Raw genomic sequence first — 21,313 nt, 5'->3', positions numbered from 1 at the left:
CAGCCCTTGACATTGTCCGCTCTTTCTGTTGTTTCTTCAAAGAATTTGGTAAGGTTGGTGAAACAAAACCTTTCTTTTTAGAAACCCATGCAATTTTTCATGTTCTCCATCTTGAGATATTTTGTTGTCTAGTTTTTTTTGTTTTTTCTAGTATCTTTCCTAACACTGACATTAAGTTAGTTAATTGGTCTATACCTTTCTTAGTTCTGTTTCCCATTTTGAAGATAAGAATTACATTTGCTGTTCACCAGCCCTCTAGATTTATCCCTTTTTCTATTGAACATTTATATGTGAATACTAATAGAATACAAATGCTTATCTTTTTATTCATCAACAGGATGTGGGTGTTGCATGCAATGCCAGCATTTATTTAACACCCTTAATTTTCCTTGAGAAGGTGGTGGGTCACTTTATGAACCACTGCAGTCTGTGTGATGAAGATACTCCAATAATGTATTAAGTAGTGAGTTCCAAGATTTTGATCCAGTGACAACCTAGGAATGCTAAAGTATTTCCAAGTCAGGATGATGTATGAATCAGAGGGGAAGTTGGAAGTGATGGTGTTCCAAGCATCTGCTGCAGGTTTGGGAGGTGCTGTCAAGAAAGCTTTGCCGAGTTGCTACAATGCATCTTGTAGATGGTATACACTGTAGACATGATGGTGGAGATAGTGAACTTTTAAGGTGGTGAATGGGGTTTCAATAAAGTGGGCTACTCCGTCTTGGGAGATGTTAAGCTTCTTGAATGTTGTTGGAGCTGCACTCATCCAGGCAGGAGAGTTTTCCATCGCACCCCTAACTTGTGCCTTGTAGATGGCGGACAGTCTTTGGGGACACAGGAGATGAGTAATTCACCAGAGAATACCCAGCCTCTGATCCGCTCATGTAGCCTAGCCACAATATTTATGTGGCTGGTCCAGTTCAATTTCTGCTTTCAAGTGATTAAATACTAACTATTAAGTTTTACTGAAATTGGTTTTGCCCTCATTAAAAATAAACAACAAACGGATTGATTTTGATGCAGTCTCTGCAGATCATTCTTCTCAATGCTCAGTATTCTTGGTGAATCCTTTGCAGTTCATACAAGGCTAATAATGTCTTTCAACAAAAATACAGAATGTAGGGCTAACAACCTGGAAGCTTACACAGTGTAACATGTTGCTATCTCTTCCCCAGCTCTCTCTCTCTCCAAAATAGTGTTCCGCTGCAAAGAATCTGCTCTGTGCATTCTAGCGAGACCAGAATGATTTAGTAGAAAGTTAAATTTGGGATTCTTTAAATGTTTTATGCATCACATTTACTACCTGAAACTCTGTAGATTTGTTATTCACATCAATTGCATGGATCAAAACACTTTTTGGAGAAGTTTGATCTGACTGTGGCTAAGCAAGCAGTAACGCAGTTCCTCCCTTTTAAATGTACCATTTCTGCTTTTAATGGGTAAATGTTTTGGTCCAAACAGGTTAAAGTTACTTCGAGACCAGGCTGAACAATTTTTGTAAAGACCTCCACTATCTGCAAATTTCCAAAAGCTGTACCGGGAGTTGGAATGGATAATTTGGAATCTGGAGCTGGTATCAACTCTGGAGGCTCTGAACTCAAAGACTTCACAGGGGTTGGAATGAAAAGGTATGCAGTAAAAAAAAATCACTTCTTATATGCAACATTATTATAAAAACATTCACTTAATATTAGGATCGTTGGTACTTGTTATATTTATAATTTCTATAATAAGATTTTGGACATTCATTACAGGTATCAAATTAACTTTCTTGGAAGAAAAGAATCAGTTATCAAAAATAGTGCAGCTCTGGACTCTCAGGAAAGTTAGTATCACAAAATGGAAAATATACAACATTATGGAAAATGCAAATTACTTTTTTTGCAGTTATGCTTTCTTGTTAGACATTAAAATAATGGCATTTAACATTAGCGCTACAATTTAGTGTATGTTATATTAGAATTGCCAATTCGCTTCTAAAAGAAATAAAGGATTTTCCCAAGTTCAGTGTGTTATTATGTTATTTGCAATTGTTTAGGGGAATCTAAAATGCAGCTCAATCAATAATTAGGGATGTTTAAAATGAGAATATGATACAGAGCAAAAGTTAAATCCAGTACATTTATAAACATAGATTTAAGTGATATTTTTATTATTGTCTTCCAGCAAATGCGGTGGCAATGATTTTGAAAGTACAGTGTGCCATGGAAGCAGTGATAAAGGAAGGAAGGAAAATGAGGAGCATGTAAGTAGCCCGTGGTTTCGTGAAGCTATCGGGACATATTTGCAACCTTCAAAAGAAGAGGCAGCAAAGTTTGGCAGCTTTGCTATAGATGTTCAGTAAAGGAATGGTTGTGTAGTGGTTATATTACTGGACTAGTAAGCCAAAGGCCTGGATGAATGACCCAGAAAGAAATCCAGCGGGTGATTTTATGGCCTGCATTTCAATGTGCAGGGTAGCCCAACAACAGGCAATGAAGCCAGCAAGGTTGGGGATGAGGAAGCACTGCCCATCTTAATTTGGGATATCATTTAAATAAAATAATCCAGAATCCCACTCGATCTCCAGTCAGATGGTCAGCCTAGTCTGGCAAGGCGTAGGAGGCCACAGTGGGAGACCATGTTAGAACATCCCCAGCTGTTAGTGAGGGGCATGGCTGTGAACAGAGAGAGAGGGGGAAATCTGGAAATATTCAATGGAGGAAAGTGGGAGGATGTTTTGAGAGACTCTGGTCCTGATTGGGGTGGAGGGGGAGCTGAAACATCCTGCCAGCAGCACTTGTAAATAACCTCCATTGTGTTCAGTAAAACTTCTAATTGTAAGATACCTAGCAATCCAATTTCATACAAGAACAATACACATTGCAATTGCTAGCTATTTTATAACATGCTCACCAAAACTGTTCCCATTGTGCTTATTTTGTTCTCTGAAATCTTTTTTATGTCTTTAAGTAACATACTAATGAATAAAACAAAAGTTGGGGTTAGTGCATGTCTTCTATAAATTATGTATCAAGGCACAGAAAGTAGATAAATCCTTAATACAAATCAAAGTTTAGCAAGGCTGTTAGAACCAGTATGCACCTGAATTATAACACCAATTTGACAATTTGGTTTCATCATGTAAAATACGAATGTTTAAAATTTGATGATCACTTGGGATATCATTGTGTCTGTTCATCTGTTGGAGGCTTGTTAAACAAATAGCCTGTTAGTCTGATTAAGTCATGTTAATTTTTAAATTTTTTTTTAGTATCCTGGATCAACCTCCACTTATATGTCTGTGTTTAACCTGAGCAATGCCATCATTGGCACTGGGCTCTTAGGCTTATCATATGCAATGGCCAATACAGGGATTGCACTATTTATGTAAGTATCAAATGTAAAAGTTAACATTATTGTTATAGCTCATACCTTTTCTTATAACAAACAATTCCTTTAATTTTAATACAATCAGAAATAAACATGTTCTGTTCAAACACCCCACAGCATTGCTTCTGTTGGTTGGTAAAGAGATTATTGCATGGTTCTTTTGATTGACAACATTTGTTCAGGAGCAAGATGCATTATTTTTGATACAATGGTTTTGAGTTTCAAACTATGTCTGAAACTTTAAGAATTCCTTTTTGCCTTTTCAGATGCTATGTAGATCACCCACACGTCACATTCAAAATTATGTTCAAATGTTTTCTCTTCTGGTCTTGCATTTAATCAGAAAATCTGTGATGATTTGGGAGTAATTCTGTTTATACTCATGATAGGGAACTGTCTTGGATATGGATACATTGGACAAATATACTGACGAAGTGTAGCAATTTTTTTTTTCTCATGATAAATTGTATCCAGCTCATTTTGAACTGTGTGAAGGCCAATCAGCCTAGTTATGGGGATCAACTTTACTGAATTGTATCACAGCGTGTCACAGACAACATCAGCGATCTAGGTAAAACAAAATAATTTGATATATAATGTGAGGAGATTGAGTTTTAATTTAATAGAAGGTACAGAGTTAATTTAAGTGCTGAATGTTTTAACCAGAACTGATATCTGAAATTTGCTAAGCTTATCCAGAGCTCTTGGCTTCATTAATGAAATGCTCAGTAAATAAAGCTAGGTGATAGGGTTGTCAACACACGTATAAGAAACAAATGAAGATTAATGGATACATCTAAATTAGTTGAATGTTGAGCAGCTCATTAGGTAGCATTAAATTCAGGGCCAGAAAATCCACTCAAACTTTTATCTTTACTAGGTGTGTAAAATAAATAACACATCTTACGACTTAAGGAAAAAGTAAGAGACTGCACTCAGTGCTAGTTAACATGTTCTCACAATTGTGCTTGAATACACTTGGCTATCCGCATGGAAACTGGCTATTCCTGGCGACTGATGTGTGTTTGGACATCACCGCGCATCATTCCGATCTTCTGTTCAGCGGGCGCAGGCCGGCCGAACTGTCAAAGGCTATTAAGGCCATTTAAAAACCAATTTACATAATTAACAGGGCTGCCTGTCCAACCTTAAGGTTGGCGGGCAGGCGAAGAGCCCAAGTGGCCTTTGTGTTTTTCATGAAATCTCATCCACAGGCAGAATGAGGTTTCATGAAGGGTTGAATAATTAAATAAACATTTTTCCCAAAATTCACAAACATGTCGCAGCTCATGTGACACTGTCACATGAGGGGACATGTCTAAATAATTTTTATCTGTCTTTATTAAAAACTTTCAATCTGAACTTAATCTCCCTGAGGCAGCTCCGTGAGCGCTATCGGGCATGTATCACGCTGGACAGGCCTTAATTGGCCTGCCCACATAAAATGGCGGCATGCAGCCGATCGCGGGTGACGATCAGCTCCGTGCCCACTCCCGACCAGCCCACCGGACAGGAGGAAAATTCTCCCCATAGGAGATGAAATGAGGGTTCATCTCTTACAATTTGCAATGCTGTCAAGGCCCTCAATAGAACTAGTGCCTTAAGGTCATCTACTCATTGGTTATTGTTGTAAGAATGAAGAACAGAGGAGCTGAAAAAGACTATTCAGCCTATCCAGTCTGCCGCCTCAAGGACCCACAATGACCACTTTTAATAACTTCCTTATTCCAGCCCAATATTCCACTACTTTTTTTTGCTGAATCAAAAATTGATTCAGCAAAGCTCTCACTTTGAAGCTGCAATAATAAATCCTGTGGACTTTAAGCAGCAATCATTTCAATAAGTGAAAGATTCCAAAATGATAGAGATCATTTTCTTTTGTTAATTTTTACTCTTGTTCAGTTTGCAATCATGTTCCCTGGTTTGCCTATTCTGATTTTTCACAAAGTATCACTCTAGATTCATTTTATCTTCATTTTTTCAAACACCCTTTTTTATAAATATGAATACACTTAACTTTCTTCATGAATTAGTGATCATAAATGTGGGCTAGAATTTTACACATTAGTGGCAGGCACATGCCTGACCCGAAATAGTGTTAAATCTCAAAAGAAGAATGTTAAACCTCGCATGATATTTCAGTCAGCGGGCAAGTATGGGGCTTGGAAGCGGCCCGCCAACAATTAATCAGCCACTTAAGGCAATTAAAAGTGCAGTTGAAGTCAATTTTACATTGCCCATGCGATTTGGCGCTCATCACATGGGCAACATGGGTGGGCAGCCAACTCGTTTTTTCACTTTTCTCATCCAAAGGCAGGATAAAAGAGGAGCAGAGCATTGGCTGCGTGAGCTGTGAGGGGTTCAGGTGAGAGTCTACATTGGAGAGACCAAACGCAGACTGGGTGGCCGCTTTACGGAACACCTGCGATCTGTCCGCAAGCATGACCCAGACCTCCCTGTCGCTTGCCATTTCAACACTCCATCCTGCTCTCATGTCCACATGTCTGTCCTTGGCTTGCTGAATTGTTCCAGTGAAGCTCAACGCAAACTGGAGGAACAGCACCTCATCTTCCGACTAGGCACTTTACAGCCTTCCGGACTGAATATTGAATTCAACAATTTTAGATCATGAACTCTCTCCTCCATCTCCACCCCCTTTCTGATCCCCCTTTTTTCCAATAATTTATATAGATTTTTCTTTTCCCACCTATTTCCATTATTTTTAAATGTATTTCCATCCATTGTTTTATCTCTACCTTTTAGCCTATTTCAATCCCTTCCCTTCACCCCACCCCCACAAGGGCTATCTGTACCTTGCTTGTCCTGCTTTCTACTCATAATTATAACATTCCTTAGATAAAATCACCACCTTCAACACCTCTTCGTCCTTTTGTCTATGACATCTTTTGGTTATCTCCACCTATCACTGGCCCTCTATCTAGCTCTAGACCCCCCACCCCATTAAACCAGCTTATATTTCACCTCTTTTCTATTTTTACTTAGTTCTGCTGAAGAGTCATACGGACTCGAAATGTTAACTGTGTTCCTCTCGGCAGATGCTGCCAGACCTGCTGAGTTTTTCCAGGTATTTTTATTCTTGTTGAGAGTTTGATGCTACTTGTTTGCTGAGATTTCATACCTTTTCCTGTGGTCTCTTATGAAGCATTTGCTTTATTAGCATTGCTTTGAGGGCTCTTTTGTTTTGTTAGCTCTCTTGGAACATTTCTGTCCAGTGCAGCCTTCAGTGCACGGGACAGTGCCATCTGCATTTCAGAAGATGGGGATTATGTTCTCCACTGGGGGGGACTTCCTCTGAGGAGGAAGAGGGGGGCAGAAGGGAGAGGAGGCCAAGTTCCGCAGGCAGCATCGCAGGGACAGACCTGTGGGAGGGGAGGCGTGGCACTGTGGGTGCAGGACCAGCAGGGAGAGCAAGGTGGAAGGGACCACAAAAGGCGCCACTATCCCACTGCCAGAGTGTACAGGCAGCGATCCAGCTACCTCAACATGTCTGAGGTCCAGTGCCGCAGGAGGCTCCACCGCTCCATGGACACCATGTCATCAATATGCCATGTGATTGGGCTGGAGATCGCCTCCAACTGTGGCACCCTATGCTGGTGGCTCTGAAGGTGCCAGTAGCCCTCAATTTTTATGCATCTGGATCTTTCCAGGGGTCAGTGGGGAATCTGTGTAGAGTCTCCCAATCAGCTGTTCACAGTTGTGTCAGGCTCGTCACCGATGCTCTGTTCAGATGGGTCCTCACACTCATTCATTACCAGATGGACCAAGCCAACCAGGCTGAATGAGCCAGAGGCTTCGCAGCTATTGCTGGGTTCCCCTGATACAGCGTGCCATAGACTGCACTCATGTGGCCTTCAAGCGGCAGCACGTTAGCCGGGTGCCCTTGTGATTGAAAGGGTTACCACTCCAAGAAAGTGCGGACAGTATGTGATCATAAGACCCAGATTCTGCAAGTGTGCGCAAGGTACCCTGGCAGCTATCATGTTGCATACACCCTGCGACACTTCCAGGTGTCAAGGCTGTTTGTGGCTCCAGCTCGGCTGGATGGTCGGATGCTGGGTGACAAAGGCTATCCCTTGAAAAGGTGGTGCTACTCTGGCACCCAAGGACAAAGGCGGAAGAGATATACAATAGGAGTCACGTCTCTACAAGGGCAGTGGCTGAGAGATCCATTGTCTGCTGAAGATGAGGTTCCACTGCCTGGGTCGATCAGGGGGTGCCCTGCAATATCCTTCGGAGCACGTGTCGCCTGTTGTCATTGTCTGCTGTGCTTTGCACAATCTGGCACTGGCATGGGGTGACCCAATGGAGGATGAGGTTAGCGACGCAGCTCCACAAGCCTTAGAGGAAGACCCAACTGATGGATCTGATGAGCAGACCAGTCAGGCACAAGGTGAGGACAAGGAGGCAGACTCAAGGAACCTTCAGGGAGGGAGGGACACCAGGGAGGCCTTGATTCATTGCACCCTCAGCTAGGCTGCCAAGGCTTGGCTTCGCTCTCATGGCGAGGGCGCTGCCTCCTTCACACACATTTCTGAGGAGGAAACCCCATGACCCCAATGTCACCTCACAACCTCTGTGATAATGTTTGCTGTCCCTGCCGTCTATCATAAGGCAGTGATGAAGCTGCACCTATGGAAAACATGAAGGCCACTCAGGGCAGTGAAACAAAATCTAAATTTATATCTTTCCCAGAGTTGCAAAAAAGGAACATAACATAGTTTTGTTGCTACTGTCAAACAAAAACAATACATAACACTGATGAAATGAAAGAACGTTGCCTGTGAGAACCCCATCCTGTGCTCACGGTGCTTTAAACCTACGCTTGTGAGTGCTACGTCTTGATGCCACCCCCCACCCCCTCACTCACCGGCAGCGGCATTGAAGCAGATTGCTGGCTATGCTACCCTGTCAGCCCTGGTGACCACGGTAATCATCCTCTGGGTAGGCTCGGTCTGGGAGGGTGCGACCAGTGACGTGGCTGGGCACTCATTAATCGTTGCAGCATTTCAAGATGCCATAATCACTGGCGGGGGGGTGGGACACGGAGAACCTGCTGCCCTCATTCCAGAACGCCTTGAGAGAAGCCCACTGAGATGACAGGCGGTGAGACATGCGTGAGACATGTCTGGCCCTCCCTGCTCACCATTGATGGATGGGCACCTAGCAGAGAGACTAGGTGCCTCATCCATCTCACACACTGACAATGGCATCCTGAGATCATTGCCAGTGTGAGGGCTTGCAGATCTGAATGCAACCCCAGGAACCCTTGACTCTGTTTCTGGAACTGCCTCTCCATGAGAGCCACCACTCTCATGGAGGAGGCTGTGTACCCGGTGCGCAGGATCAACACAGTGGTCAAACTCCTCAAGGACTCCTCCATAACAGAGACCATGGCATGCAAACTCCCATGGATCTTCGCAAGATCTTCCCATGCATCCCGCTGGACATCCAGCATCTGCAGCCTGATGGACTACTCCAGAGGCTGATCATCTCCCTCAGACTCAGTATTGCCCTGGTCTCCAGATGTCCTCCAACAGTTGGTGCCCTGGACACAGTGTGCCTCTGCCGGCTCCTTATGTAAGTGTGCCCTGACCTCCCCACAGTGCACAACCATCTAAGCCGATGAACTACAGACCATTAACGTACTTATATCTGAGCTGGTGCCTGGTCGCAAGAGATCGTGTGACACAAGTGGATCTGTGTGTGGTTCCTCCTCTAGGTGCCTCTGGAGGATAGAGGAAGACAATATGTCAGTGGTATCAATCATCACATATTGAATGTACATACTAGGTGGCCTGGTGAGACTATGGATAGCAACATCATGGTGCCATCTTCATTGCTGGATCACTGGGGGTTCTTGATTAGAAGTTATCTTTTGAGATAAGAGAGCCCTACATTGTTTGCAGTTCATCTATGTCCTGCATCTGCCCACTGGACTCCTATCTTCCTCCGAGACGCCTGCCTCGTTGTGACCTGATGACCTTGGTGTGTGCTCACACTCAAGCTCCATGGCATCCATCTCAGATTTGATCAGGGTGAGCAATATTGACCACCCCACCCCTCATTCATGTGCGCTCAGTGGCATTGTGGCTTTTCTTCTCCTGTAAGGACAAGGATCCATTCATTAGTCCACCCTCTACCAGCAACACCATACCAGGCTCGCTTCCTCCCCCTCACCCTGCCTCCGGGCAGCAGGTTGAAGTGCCCTTCATATTTTCACACATGACCATTAAATACACCCAGGTCTACAGATCTGATCTCCCAGCCTTCTGTTACTCTGAATCTTACACCCCTGAGCCACTAAGGATGGCCGCCCTTCAGGACTTCTCCACACAATACCAAGCCACATTGCTACTCACCCTTCCCAAGCGCATAAGATCATGAAACCTTTTTCGGCACTGAATCTAAGTGCAGCACACGACACCGTGCCCACTGCCCTGGTCTGCCAGCTCCACCCAGGCCTTCTTTGTTTTCAGGATGTCCTGCCTGGTACTTGCTGCCTCCACAAGAGTGCACAGGCACTCGGTCGAGAAGCGGGGTCAGAGTGCCCACCTGCATTGCCCTCCCACCTGGCATGTCAAGCAGGAGCTTATGCCATACCTTCAGCTTAGATTTGGACAGCTGGCTGTGCCTCCTCTGGAACTCCTTGCGGCCTTCAAGGTGCAGCCTCAAGTGTTTTAAGCCCCCCCCACCCCACCCACCCCGAGATCCTGTTGGCACCTGCCATGCTCCCGCCCTGCCGGCAGCCCTTCCCCAATGTAGGCGCATGTTTCACGCTGACCAGCCTTTAATTGGCCAGCCACCATGAAGTCGCATTGTTTTGATATTTGCAGCCGTTTTTGGGCACCCTAATCGCATGCACACGACGTGTGCAAAATTAAGGCCATGGGATTAAGTTTGTTGCCTAATTCCTTCTGTTGCTCTTTCATGAACCTTTTCCATGTTTATGTCATTTAAAGAACGTTGACCACATCTGCTCACATAACTCCATGTGCGATTTCACTAATAACTTATGGGGCAGGGTTTTACGCGTCAGCGAGCGGGGGATGGGGCCTGCACGCCGACGCATAAAACGACGCATGGTGACGTCGGGGGGGGGGGGGGGGGGGGGTACTCCCGGCATCACTGCGCCCCGTTTAAATTTTGAGGGAGGCGAGGACACAGCGAAATCAGCTGCGCACCCGCTGACCTATCAATGGCCAATTGAGGCCATTCATAAAGGCTATTAAGTAATTAGTGGACCTGCCCGTCCAACCTTAAGGTTGGCGAGCAGATCAGGAGCCCCAGCGCGAATTGGAAAAAGCATGAAACCTCATCCATGGGCGGGATGAGGTTTCATGTAGCTTTTAAAACATTTTAATAAAGTTTTTGTCAAAATTATGGACGTGTCCCAACTAATGTGACATTATCACATGAGGGGACATGTTAGGGAAATTTTATTTTTCTATTTTTATCGTTTTGACATTTTCAGCTAATGTCCCTGAGGCTGCACTTAGCCTCAGGGAAATGAGTGTGCTCTTTCGTGCACATGCGCAAAAGAGCGCACTCTCAATTTTAGGAATCGCCCCACGCCCGCACACAAAGCGCATAGCACTTCTGTGCAGACGTCATGCTGGACTGGCCTTAATTAGCCAGCCCACGTAAAATGACGCCGCGCCCCCAATCGGGGGTGCCGATCAGAAGCTCGCCTGTACCCCCCTGCCATTCAACTTTCCCCCTAACGGGGTGGGGGATGGAGAAAATCAGCCTATGAAGTGTGAATAAAGCTTCCTTGTATTTATATACTCTGACCTAAATCAACATTCTCGGTATTTTATTTGGTTTTGCAACAGTTGTTTTATTCAATGTTTATACTTTTAGTTCAGCAAATTTATTAAAAGCAGCTCATTTTTTGACTTAATTTGTTTAAATATTCATTTCCCATTCATATTTGATACTTTATTACTAATATAGATGTATTAGCTCACATTTCCCAACTTTAATTACCATTTGTGATTCATCAATCCTGTTACTAAGTCTGTATAGAGCTTTTTAAATGTTCTGCTGAACTTGTTGCTTTCACTGATAAAGAGCCTGCAAACTTAGACATTCCACTTTTAGCAGCTTCAGCGGAACTATTTATAACTATTGTGAACAACATAGGTTGCAAGGCAGAGTGCCGGTGTACTCCAGCTGCAAATGCCTGTTTAGAACTATTGCAATTAATAACCACTACTTTCATTGTTTCCTTTCAGTAGCCTGCATTATCTTCAAATTATTCAAATACTTGCTAAATGTTGTGGAATTGCTTCCTTACTAATATGCCCTTATGCCTTTATTTTTATAGATATTAATCTAATTGACTAATAATTGCAAGTACTCATGTTTTTGACATTTTAAAATAATTGTTAAAAAATAATAATTACCCAATTCTGTTATGACACTGTAAGTTGATTCCAAAATTTAACACTCCCACTGGGAGCAACCCTTGCAGGAAAAACATTTTGATAAATTATGGCTGTGTCTTGAATGAATGTCCCTCCTCACTGGGAGTGCTGGATCATATAACTAATAACTCCCACTATAACTAATAAGCTATGAAAACTTACACCAATTTCTCTCCCTTAGCATGCATTGCCTAACATCCCCCTGAACGTATTCCAATATATATTCAAGTGCCCTAGTTTTTTAATCAGCATTTCATTCATTAACTCTCTATTTTTCAAGAAATGCAGATACATCTTCTTTTAAAGGAATGCTGTCATTCTTCGTTGGAAGTAAATTTAATATTTGTGTGCATCTTTACCTTTTCTGCTATGTCACCTCACTAGTCTTTAAGAGGTCCACTTGTTTTTTGATGCTTTATTCACCATGAACATATTTAAATCTTTGTTTTTCCTTATATCTCTTGCCATATGTTTTGTCCCTTTTCTGTTTCCGCCATAGGTAATGCTCTTGGCAGTTTTAGCTTTGTTTTATGCATTGCTTGATCTTTCATCCTTCCTGTTAAATCTCTTAAAACATTTTTCTCCTGTTTAGCCCTGTATTTCACTACTAAGTTTAAGGCTTTAATATTAACCAGCTACTTGCTTATTGCATATATTTTATTTGCATCTTTTCCAATACATTCTCAAAAGTATTCTATTTTTATTTAACATTTTCCTTATGTATTTTTCTGGTGTGTTCTCTCCACTTCAACCCTGGCAGCTTCACAATCAACCTTCCTAAAATTGAATAAATTAATTTTCTAAACGTACTGGTGATGTCACCCTTCTGCTGTATGCTAATTCCCTGATCACAGGAATTACGATGACAGCTGCCATGATGCCTTTATCTTGTGGCAATCCTATTCACACACACATGCACCCCAACTCTCTACACCTATGCAGAAAGTGAGATGCTGCTTAATGAAAAGTGCAATCTTCTGGCTCCTGATTTCTCTCAGAAGTCCTGTCCAATTTCCTTTCTATTGACTCCAGTGGGATGGCAGGCTGTCCATCCACAATTGTCTGTGGAAATTACCCCAGATAACTTCACAGGATGGGGTGGGGGTGGGTGTAGATAGTGGCCTGGTGGTCATGTCCCTGGGCTAGTAACCCAGAGGCCCAGGCTAACGCTAATGCTAATGCTTTGGTGATGAGGGTTCAAATCCCACCATGGCAGCTGATGGAATTTAAATTCAAGTAATAAAATCTGGAATTGAAAGCTAGCTTCAGTAATGGTGACTATAATCAATTGTTGTAAATACCCATCTGGTTCACAAATGTTCATTAGGGAGGGGAATCTGCTATCCTTATAAAAACAAAAAAACTGCGGATGCTGGAAATCCAAAACAAAAACAAAAACAGAATTACCTGGAAAAACTCAGCAGATCTGGCAGCATCGGCGGAGAAGAAAAGAGTTGACGTTTCGAGTCCTCATGACCCTTCGACAGAACTGTCGAAGGGTCATGAGGACTCGAAACGTCAACTCTTTTCTTCTCCGCCAATGCTGCCAGATCTGCTGAGTTTTTCCAGGTAATTCTGTTTTTGAATCTGCTATCCTTACCTAGTGTGGCCTACATGTGACTCCAGATCCACAGCAGTGTGGCTGGCTGACTCTTAACTGCCCTGTGAAATGCCCCAGTAAGCCATTCAGCTGAAGGGCAATTAGGGATGGGCAATGAATGCTGGCCTTGCCAGTGATGCCCACATCCCATGAAAGAATAAATATTAAAAAACAGGGTCTGTTGTGGGTGCTTTACTGACCCTTAACCTAGATTTATACATAACATTTGACTACATTTGGTCTTTTACCGTTAGTGTACATACATTATTATATGTGAGAGGTGTTGCACACAGCATTATTTTTTGCTTGTAACTACTTGTGGGTTTTTTTTCATTCCTTTGGCTTGGGTTTGACACTTCATATAAGTGTAAATATAAGGTGTTGAACAGTATTTTTAAACAAGAAGACACTACTATTTCATGTCAAAAAAAAAGAATCTGCTAACTTCTGCATGTGCATAGTGGCAGACTGCCGTAGGAGAGAGGACATTTTCAGCATTTTGTATATCTTTAACAAATGATGCTTCACTATCCCCTGCACCACCATCTCAAATTTTGAAGGAAAGTTGACAACTAAATTTAGAAGCTGTCTCTAGAGTGTAAAGATTAAACTTAATTGGGGTAATTTTTTGTCTTCACTGCATGTTAATCTAGGGGAGTGAGTCACCAATTCGTAATAGAACCCATCCAACTTTTCAGAACTTAAAATCAATACATAATGGGCAGAATTTTTACTTCGGCGGGTGGGTGCGTGCCCAACCCACTCGAGGGTAAAATGATGCGTGTTGACGTCGGGCAAGCATCCTGACATCAACGCGCAGTCACGCAATATTTCAGTCGGCGGGCGCACTTGGGACTCAGCAACACGCCCACCGACAGTTAAAAGGCCTATTGAGGCCATTAAAAAGATAATTAATTTAAATTTTTTACTGCCTGTCCAAGCAGCCTTTGCACTTTTTAGGAAACCTCATCCACGGGCGGGGTGAGGTTTCCAACAGCAAATAAAAATTAAAATAAAACGTTTTACATTTAATTTATAACATGAGGGGACATGTTTTATAACTTTTTAGAAATCCTTATTTTTTTTTTTTGAAAACTGTTCATCTCCCCGAGGCAGCTCTGTGCCTCAGGGAGATTTTCAAGCGCTCACTTGCGCGCGTGCGCAAAGTTCACGCTCGTCTTCCTCCCCCGACTGCACAGGCAGCACTGAGTGCTGTCGCTCACGTTTCACGCTGGGCGGGCCTTAATTGGCGTGAAATCGCAGTCCAGCCCTGATCGTGGACGGTGGTCAGCCTCCCAACTGCCCCCACCGAGCCTGCACGACCAGGGCAAAATTCTGGCCAATGGGTAAACCATGTGCTCCACAAATTTACCCCATTATTTCCATACTTGATGACCATTATGTTGTACTGTAAAGACTGATGTCTGTTTTTTACCTATATGACCTGTAACCTTCTGGGATTGGTCATTATCTATTGCTGATCTCAAGATCTGACTTAAAGCTTATAGTTTGGGCTTTTATTGCAATGTGAGCAAAGCATCAGGTGTGAATTGATATTAGCGAACCGTTATGCTTATGCTGCATTATAATGAATATTACAAACTTTTATTGGGTTAATACTTTGATTTTAGTGAAGAAAATTAATGGTTTTGTATAACAGAAGTGGTTAAACAAATTGGAGGTACTTTACCCCTAAAAATGGATGGATATGGGTGGGATGAGTTGAAGTGTTAAAAGTCCGAATCCTGACCACAACCCATCTCAAACCTGCTCATTTCCAGTTTTAATGGAGACAGGAAGGGAATCAGGTGATCAATCCACACCAAGGATGCAGGGTTGCATTTTATTTATTACTCAGAGGATGTGCCTCATTTTTATTCACCATTTGAAATTTAACACTGGAAGGCAGGGTTTCCTAAGCCTTGGGAAATCTGCCAACTAAACCCAGACAAGAACCTGCAAGATCAGGGGGTTAGCACCTTTCCACTTGCCAGCAGGATTTACTATGCTTGCTTGGACAGCCTGTATAATCAGACTACCACCTCCTCTCCCGACCCAGCATCTAATCCTTCCCCTGCAGCCAAGGCTCTGATTTCCCACCACCCCACCCCCCCTCCCCAGTCCCTAACCTACACCTGAACTACCCCCAACCAATGCCTGAATTGCTCCTTGGAATCGGATCCCTGCCAACTAGTTAGGGCACAGGTGCAGCTGGTCCTGCAGTATTCTCCAAAATTATCCCCTACACTGGAGCATGCAGGGGAAGCCAGGTTCTCCAGGCTCTGTTGCCCTCCTACCTCCTGCTCCAAGCATGTCAGGTAAGTTAAAATTCTTCCATTGTTGCAGAAATTACAACTTGGTCTCATTGCTTTCTTTTCCACATAATAATTAAGCAGGTTATGAGCATTGGATGATTATTTGAATAGAAACAACGTGCAAGGGCATGGGGGAAAGGCAGGAGAATGGCACTAAGTCATAAAGCTCATTTACAGCTGGTGCAGACACGATGGGCCGAATGGCCTCCTGCACCAGGACAATTCTGTGATTCTGTGAAATGAAGTTCACCAGCATACATAACAAGTCCTTTCAAAATCATCGAGGAAAAGAATTACAGCAACTATTTGAGGGTGATTTTAACTTCGGCCAGTGGAGTAAAATGGTCAGTATTGATTCAGCCGTGTGTTAGATATCTCTCTTGATTTTCATTTCAGAATAGATGCATAATGGGGATTTGTATTGATACCACCCATTTTACACTGTAATCCAAAGTCAAATGACCCCGTTTTTCTTTGTTGACTGTTATGCCACCAGGAATGTCTTCATTTCAAAGCTTAAATGAAAACAAGCAAAAGAAATCTGAGAAAGTGCTCGGTAGTTTCATTCAGAACAGAAAGGACATTTGTTTTACTTTATTTCCTCTGCAGGTTCCTTTTAATTGGTATCGCTCTGTTGTCACTTTATTCTATTCACCTTTTGCTCCAGATTTCAGTCTTAACAGGTAAGATGACTTAACTTTCTGTCAGACTATAGCGCCTGAATTCATTGTTAACTTGCTTTGCATCTTCAGGGCTCGTTGTTTAGATAAACAACTAAGAAAATGAACTTTAGTTCTGACCTTGAAATTTGTTCGTTAATTTTTTGGTCATATGCAGTAGTTATCTGCACGTTTAAAAACCCTGTCTGAGAGCACATTGGCTGTACGTAAAGTCTGCACACATTTCATAATTTAAAATGGACTCAGATATATATGTTTGCAAGCGCCACAATGTCAAAAGTCTTTTTCAGATTGTCATGATTTTGCTTTTGAACAAAATAGTTTCAGGAATGTACAATAATATAATTAAATACCTTGAAAATAAAATGAAGTAATTCAATTAACCTTTAAAGCAAATAAATAAAATGAAAAAGTAGCCAGCAACTAGATCTATGGGCAGCATTTTCCTCGCCAATGTGTAAAGTGACACACGGTGATATCAGGCATGTGTGCCAACGTCACCGCGCATCATTTAGATTGTCAGTTCAGCAGGTGCACAGCCAGGTTGGCCTATTAAGGCCTATTAAGGCCATTTAAGTAGGCATTAACTCAATTAAATGAGCTGCCCGTCCAATCTTAAGGTTGGCGGGCAGACGAAGAGCCCAGGCAGCCTTCGCATTTTTCATGAAACCTCATCCACAGGCGGGATGAGGTTTCATGAAGTGTTTTAAAATCCAGTAAAAATTATTTTAAAAGTTCATTGACATGTCCCAGCTCATGTGACACTGTCACACGAGGGGACATGTTTTAAAAGTTTTTTTTTCCCCTTATTTAAATTTTAAAACCTTAAACTGATCTCCCTGAGGTACCCTCCATGCCTCAGCGAGATCGCTGTGCTCTTTCGCGTGAATGCAGGGAACCACTCAGGGAATCCCCACCCCCTGCCCGTACAGGGAGCGCTCAGGCCTTAATAGGCCCGCCCATGTAAAATGGCGGCACGTCTCCGATCGGGGGCGCTGATCGGGTTTACGCCTGCCCCTGAACAATCCCCCCAATGGGGGGAAAATGCTGCCCTATGTTTGTTAAATTATTAACTTATTCATAACATGGTTTAAAGCACTGAACCATCATACTTACCATAAATTAAAAGCTATAAGCAGTTTCAGCGTCAAACATTTTAAAAACCTATCAATTACATTATCTCAAGAATGTAGTCTCCTCAGTACTTTAGCCTCTGCTTGCATGGAATATCTGAATTTAGGTCAACAATCCAGAACAAAAATGGCTTTTTCAAATCAGTTAACGTTTCAACATTGGTGAGAAAAGTTACAAGATTAGATGATTTGATTGAGAGGCAGGAAATTTTATACGATGTACTCGATGTTAACAAGGTTCAAGCCGGTTAGTGAAGCAGCAACCAAGATGCAGAACTTTTCTTTATTGAGGGGGTTTATTTACTTGTTCAGTTTCACAGCTTAACCTCCCACACACCAAGTAGCCCAGCTATCCCCTATTTATTGGTGCTCAATGACAATTAATAGCCATCACCTGTTTTTCTTAACCTTAACAATGTAATTGGCATTAACAAACCTTAACAATATAATTGATAAGACATTGACACTCGACAGAGCTAGAATGAAAAGTGATGCAAAGAAACTTGAAAACCTAGCACTAAAGTAGAGTAGCATTTTTGATTTCTCCCAATGAGATACGGTGAGCCAAATGTATTTCTGTTCTACCAAAATGGGGGAAAAGCATGTTTTTCACTAATATTAATGAAACTGCTGAAATGCAGAGCTTTTATGCATTTAATTTGTGAAATCAGATATTGTCCATTTCAATGAAAATGTATAACAAATCACCAAGTGACTTCAATAATGACCTACTAACAAAGCAGCAAATTATTGGAGAAAATATCTGAGCACTTTGAAATTTTACTTTGAAAGCTTAACTTTTTTAATTGCCAAAACTGTTCCTGCATTTAGGTTCCATGGTTTATGAAACACTGGGACAACTGGCATTCGGTAAACCTGGGAAATTTGCAGTCTTTGGATCAACATCACTACAGAACATCGGAGGTAATACTTAGAGAACTATGGACATTTTAGTCACAAGTGTGTTCTGTTAATAGTCAGATCAGTAGTTCTCAATCTGCTGATTGGTGTGTGGTCACATTCTACCCATGACACATTTTGGTGCTCATAACAAGCCGGCAGCTGTCCAACCAGAGCAGAGTACCTTATACTTATATTAAAATAACACAAGTAAATTTCCGGACAAAGTATTTACGATTAATGGCATTTAATCTTGTCTTCATTTGAAACCCTTCATTGTGGTGGTGACTGTCACAGGAAACACAAACCCTCTCTGTTATGGCTCCTAATGCCCTTGTATTTGAAATATCAACAGCCCTGATTTATCTGTGGTCTCTAATTTCCTTACGCTCTCTGTTCATTAAATATAATAATAAAATGATCAACTAGAATAAATCAGACACCTCAGAAAGCAAGCGATTGTGTCTTATTCCATAAAATGAACAACTTTGCAAATTCACTGAAACACTAGGTTATTGGAGCCTTGAGGATGGGACAAATCTTTCTGAACAGCAGCTTTCTGCCATTTTTGTAGAGAAGAATCATCAAGAATTTTCGGGTTTGGAGGTGGGGGTGGGGGTGAGGTCCGCCAGCCAACGCGTAAAATGACGCGCAGTAACGTCGGGCAGGTGTCCTGATGTCACTGCGCGTCATTTAGGTTTACAGTTCGGCAGACTCGGCTGCCCACCTGCCAAACTGTCAAAGGCCTGTTAAAAACTAGTTGAAATAATTAAATGAGCTGCCAGTCCAACTTTAAGGTTGGCGGGCAGAGGAAGAGCCCAGGCGGCCTTCGCATTTTTCATGGAACCTCATCCACGGGCAGGGTGACATTTCATGAAGTGTTTAAAAATACAATAAAAAAATTTTTTAAATTCATTGACATGTCCCAGCTCACTGTCACATGAGGGGACATGTTTTAAAAATTTTTAATTTTTTTATTTAGATGTTTAAAACTTAAACAAATCTCCCTGAGGCACCTCTGTGGGGGGGGGGGGGTGTTTCTGCCCAAATTGTAGCTTGCCGGAGCAACACCATCTCGTCAAACCACTGCTAACCAAATCTGATACAGGGGATACATAACCTCAACTGTTGTTCGCCAACTAATGCTAAAATGTAATGAAAAGGCACAAAAATAGAGAAAGATTCAATTTGCTTTACACTGTCACTAAATAGTGCTGTCTTCATTATGCATCTGTTAATCTGCCATACACAAAATCTTTACCTCACTTTTAATTCTGCTCCATATCATTAAAAGCAGTGCATGAGCCTTGCTATAGTTGGTAGGGATGTTATTCATTCAGGTTGTAAATACACTTTCTGAGTTACAGTGGTGTAAGGGCTACAAATGTGCCTACTGCCAATTTGATGGAAATGCTACCATTTAATTAAAGTATTATTTCAAAAATGGTTTACAAAGCTCTTTTAGGAAGGAAGTGAGATGGAAGGTTTAGAGAGGGATTTTCGGTGCTTAAGATAGGCTTGCTGAAGGCACAGCCACTAATGGTGGGGCAGAGGGAGTTGGTGGGGGGAAGGATGCTGTTGGTACTTGGTATGAGAGAAATAATAATCATAAAATCAGTAAATGGGATTGACTTTTCTTAAGTTCCAGTGGCAGGTGAGACCATTCTTCCATGAATATTAAAAGTATTTCTGCACATACATAAAAAATAGCAAATAAAATATTCATCCCTGTTTTGCTTTGATATACAAAATTATAGTTTACATCAGCATTGGTGCCAAGAATTTCTGTTACTGATTGTAGAGTGACAGGATAAAGCATTCATACATATAACATAAAGCTTGGTCATAGTATAACCTTCCTGTAAAGTTTTATACTTGACCTCTTATAACACTTCATTGATGACACCCCTACTCTGCAGTATTCTGTCACTCACCTAGAACAATGTCACCGGGGATCTGGAATTGGATATATTTGGTGGCATTTTGAAGGAAGGTTAAAAGTTTTTTTTAATTCTTTCATGGGATGTGAGCATCACTGGCAAGACCAACATTTTTACCAATCTCTAATTACCCCTAAGAAGGTGGTGGTGGTGAGCCACTTTCTTGAACCACTGCAGTCCATCTGGTGTAGGTACAACAACAGTGTTGTTAGAATTTTGACTTAGTGACAGTGAAGGAGCGGCGATATAGCTCGAAGTCATGTTGGTGTGCAGGGGAACTCGCTGGTGGTGATGCTCCCATGCATCTGCTGCCTTTGTCCTTCTAGGTGGCAGAGGAAGGTATGATGAATAACAAGAAACCTGCTTGTATATTAAAGTAACCCTCCCTTTATTTTAGCAATCTTGAGTTACCTATTCGTCGTCAAGAAAGAACTACCAGAGGTCATCCAGTCCTTTATGGATCAAAACAATTCTGAGTAAGTATGATTCATTTATGTGTGCAAATGTGCAAATCCATTAAGAGAAGTTGATTCATCACATGAAAGTGATGTAGAAAAATTGGAATCAAGATTGTTTGACTCATTATAAAGGTTTTGCCACATAATTTGGTACTAACAGATATGAGGAGGCAATGGCACAATGGTATTGTCACTGGGCTAATAATCCAGAGAGCCCGGGTAATAATCTGGGGACTTGAGTTTGAATCCTGCCACAACTGATGGTGGAATTTGTGTTCAATAAAAATCTGGAATTAAAACCATTGTCAACTGTTTTAAAACCCAATCTAATGCCCTTTAGAGAAAGAAATCTGCTGTCCTTGCCTAGCCTACATGTAACATATGTGATTGACTCTGAACAAGGGATGAGCAATAAATGCTTGTCTAGCCAGTGGTGCCTGCATCCAATGAATAAACAAAAAAATTTAG

General features: G+C 42.0%; 1 protein-coding gene across 1 annotated transcript in view; it reads left to right on the top strand.

Moving 5' to 3' along the window:
• LOC121293416 (sodium-coupled neutral amino acid transporter 4-like) overlaps positions 1–21,313 on the top strand; it is a 47,157-nt gene that overhangs the window by 10,387 nt on the left and 15,457 nt on the right. The window contains exons 2-7 of the mRNA XM_041216495.1: positions 1,462–1,628; positions 2,167–2,245; positions 3,254–3,369; positions 16,344–16,417; positions 18,379–18,471; positions 20,785–20,863. Of these exons, the coding sequence (XP_041072429.1) occupies positions 1,549–1,628; positions 2,167–2,245; positions 3,254–3,369; positions 16,344–16,417; positions 18,379–18,471; positions 20,785–20,863 (521 nt within the window). The 5' untranslated portion in view covers positions 1,462–1,548. The remainder of the gene's footprint in view (positions 1–1,461; positions 1,629–2,166; positions 2,246–3,253; positions 3,370–16,343; positions 16,418–18,378; positions 18,472–20,784; positions 20,864–21,313) is intronic.

The sequence above is a fragment of the Carcharodon carcharias genome, chromosome 21 (genome assembly GCF_017639515.1).
Source record: "Carcharodon carcharias isolate sCarCar2 chromosome 21, sCarCar2.pri, whole genome shotgun sequence".
NCBI lineage: Eukaryota > Metazoa > Chordata > Chondrichthyes > Lamniformes > Lamnidae > Carcharodon > Carcharodon carcharias.
This window is presented reverse-complemented; position numbering and strand designations above follow the sequence as displayed.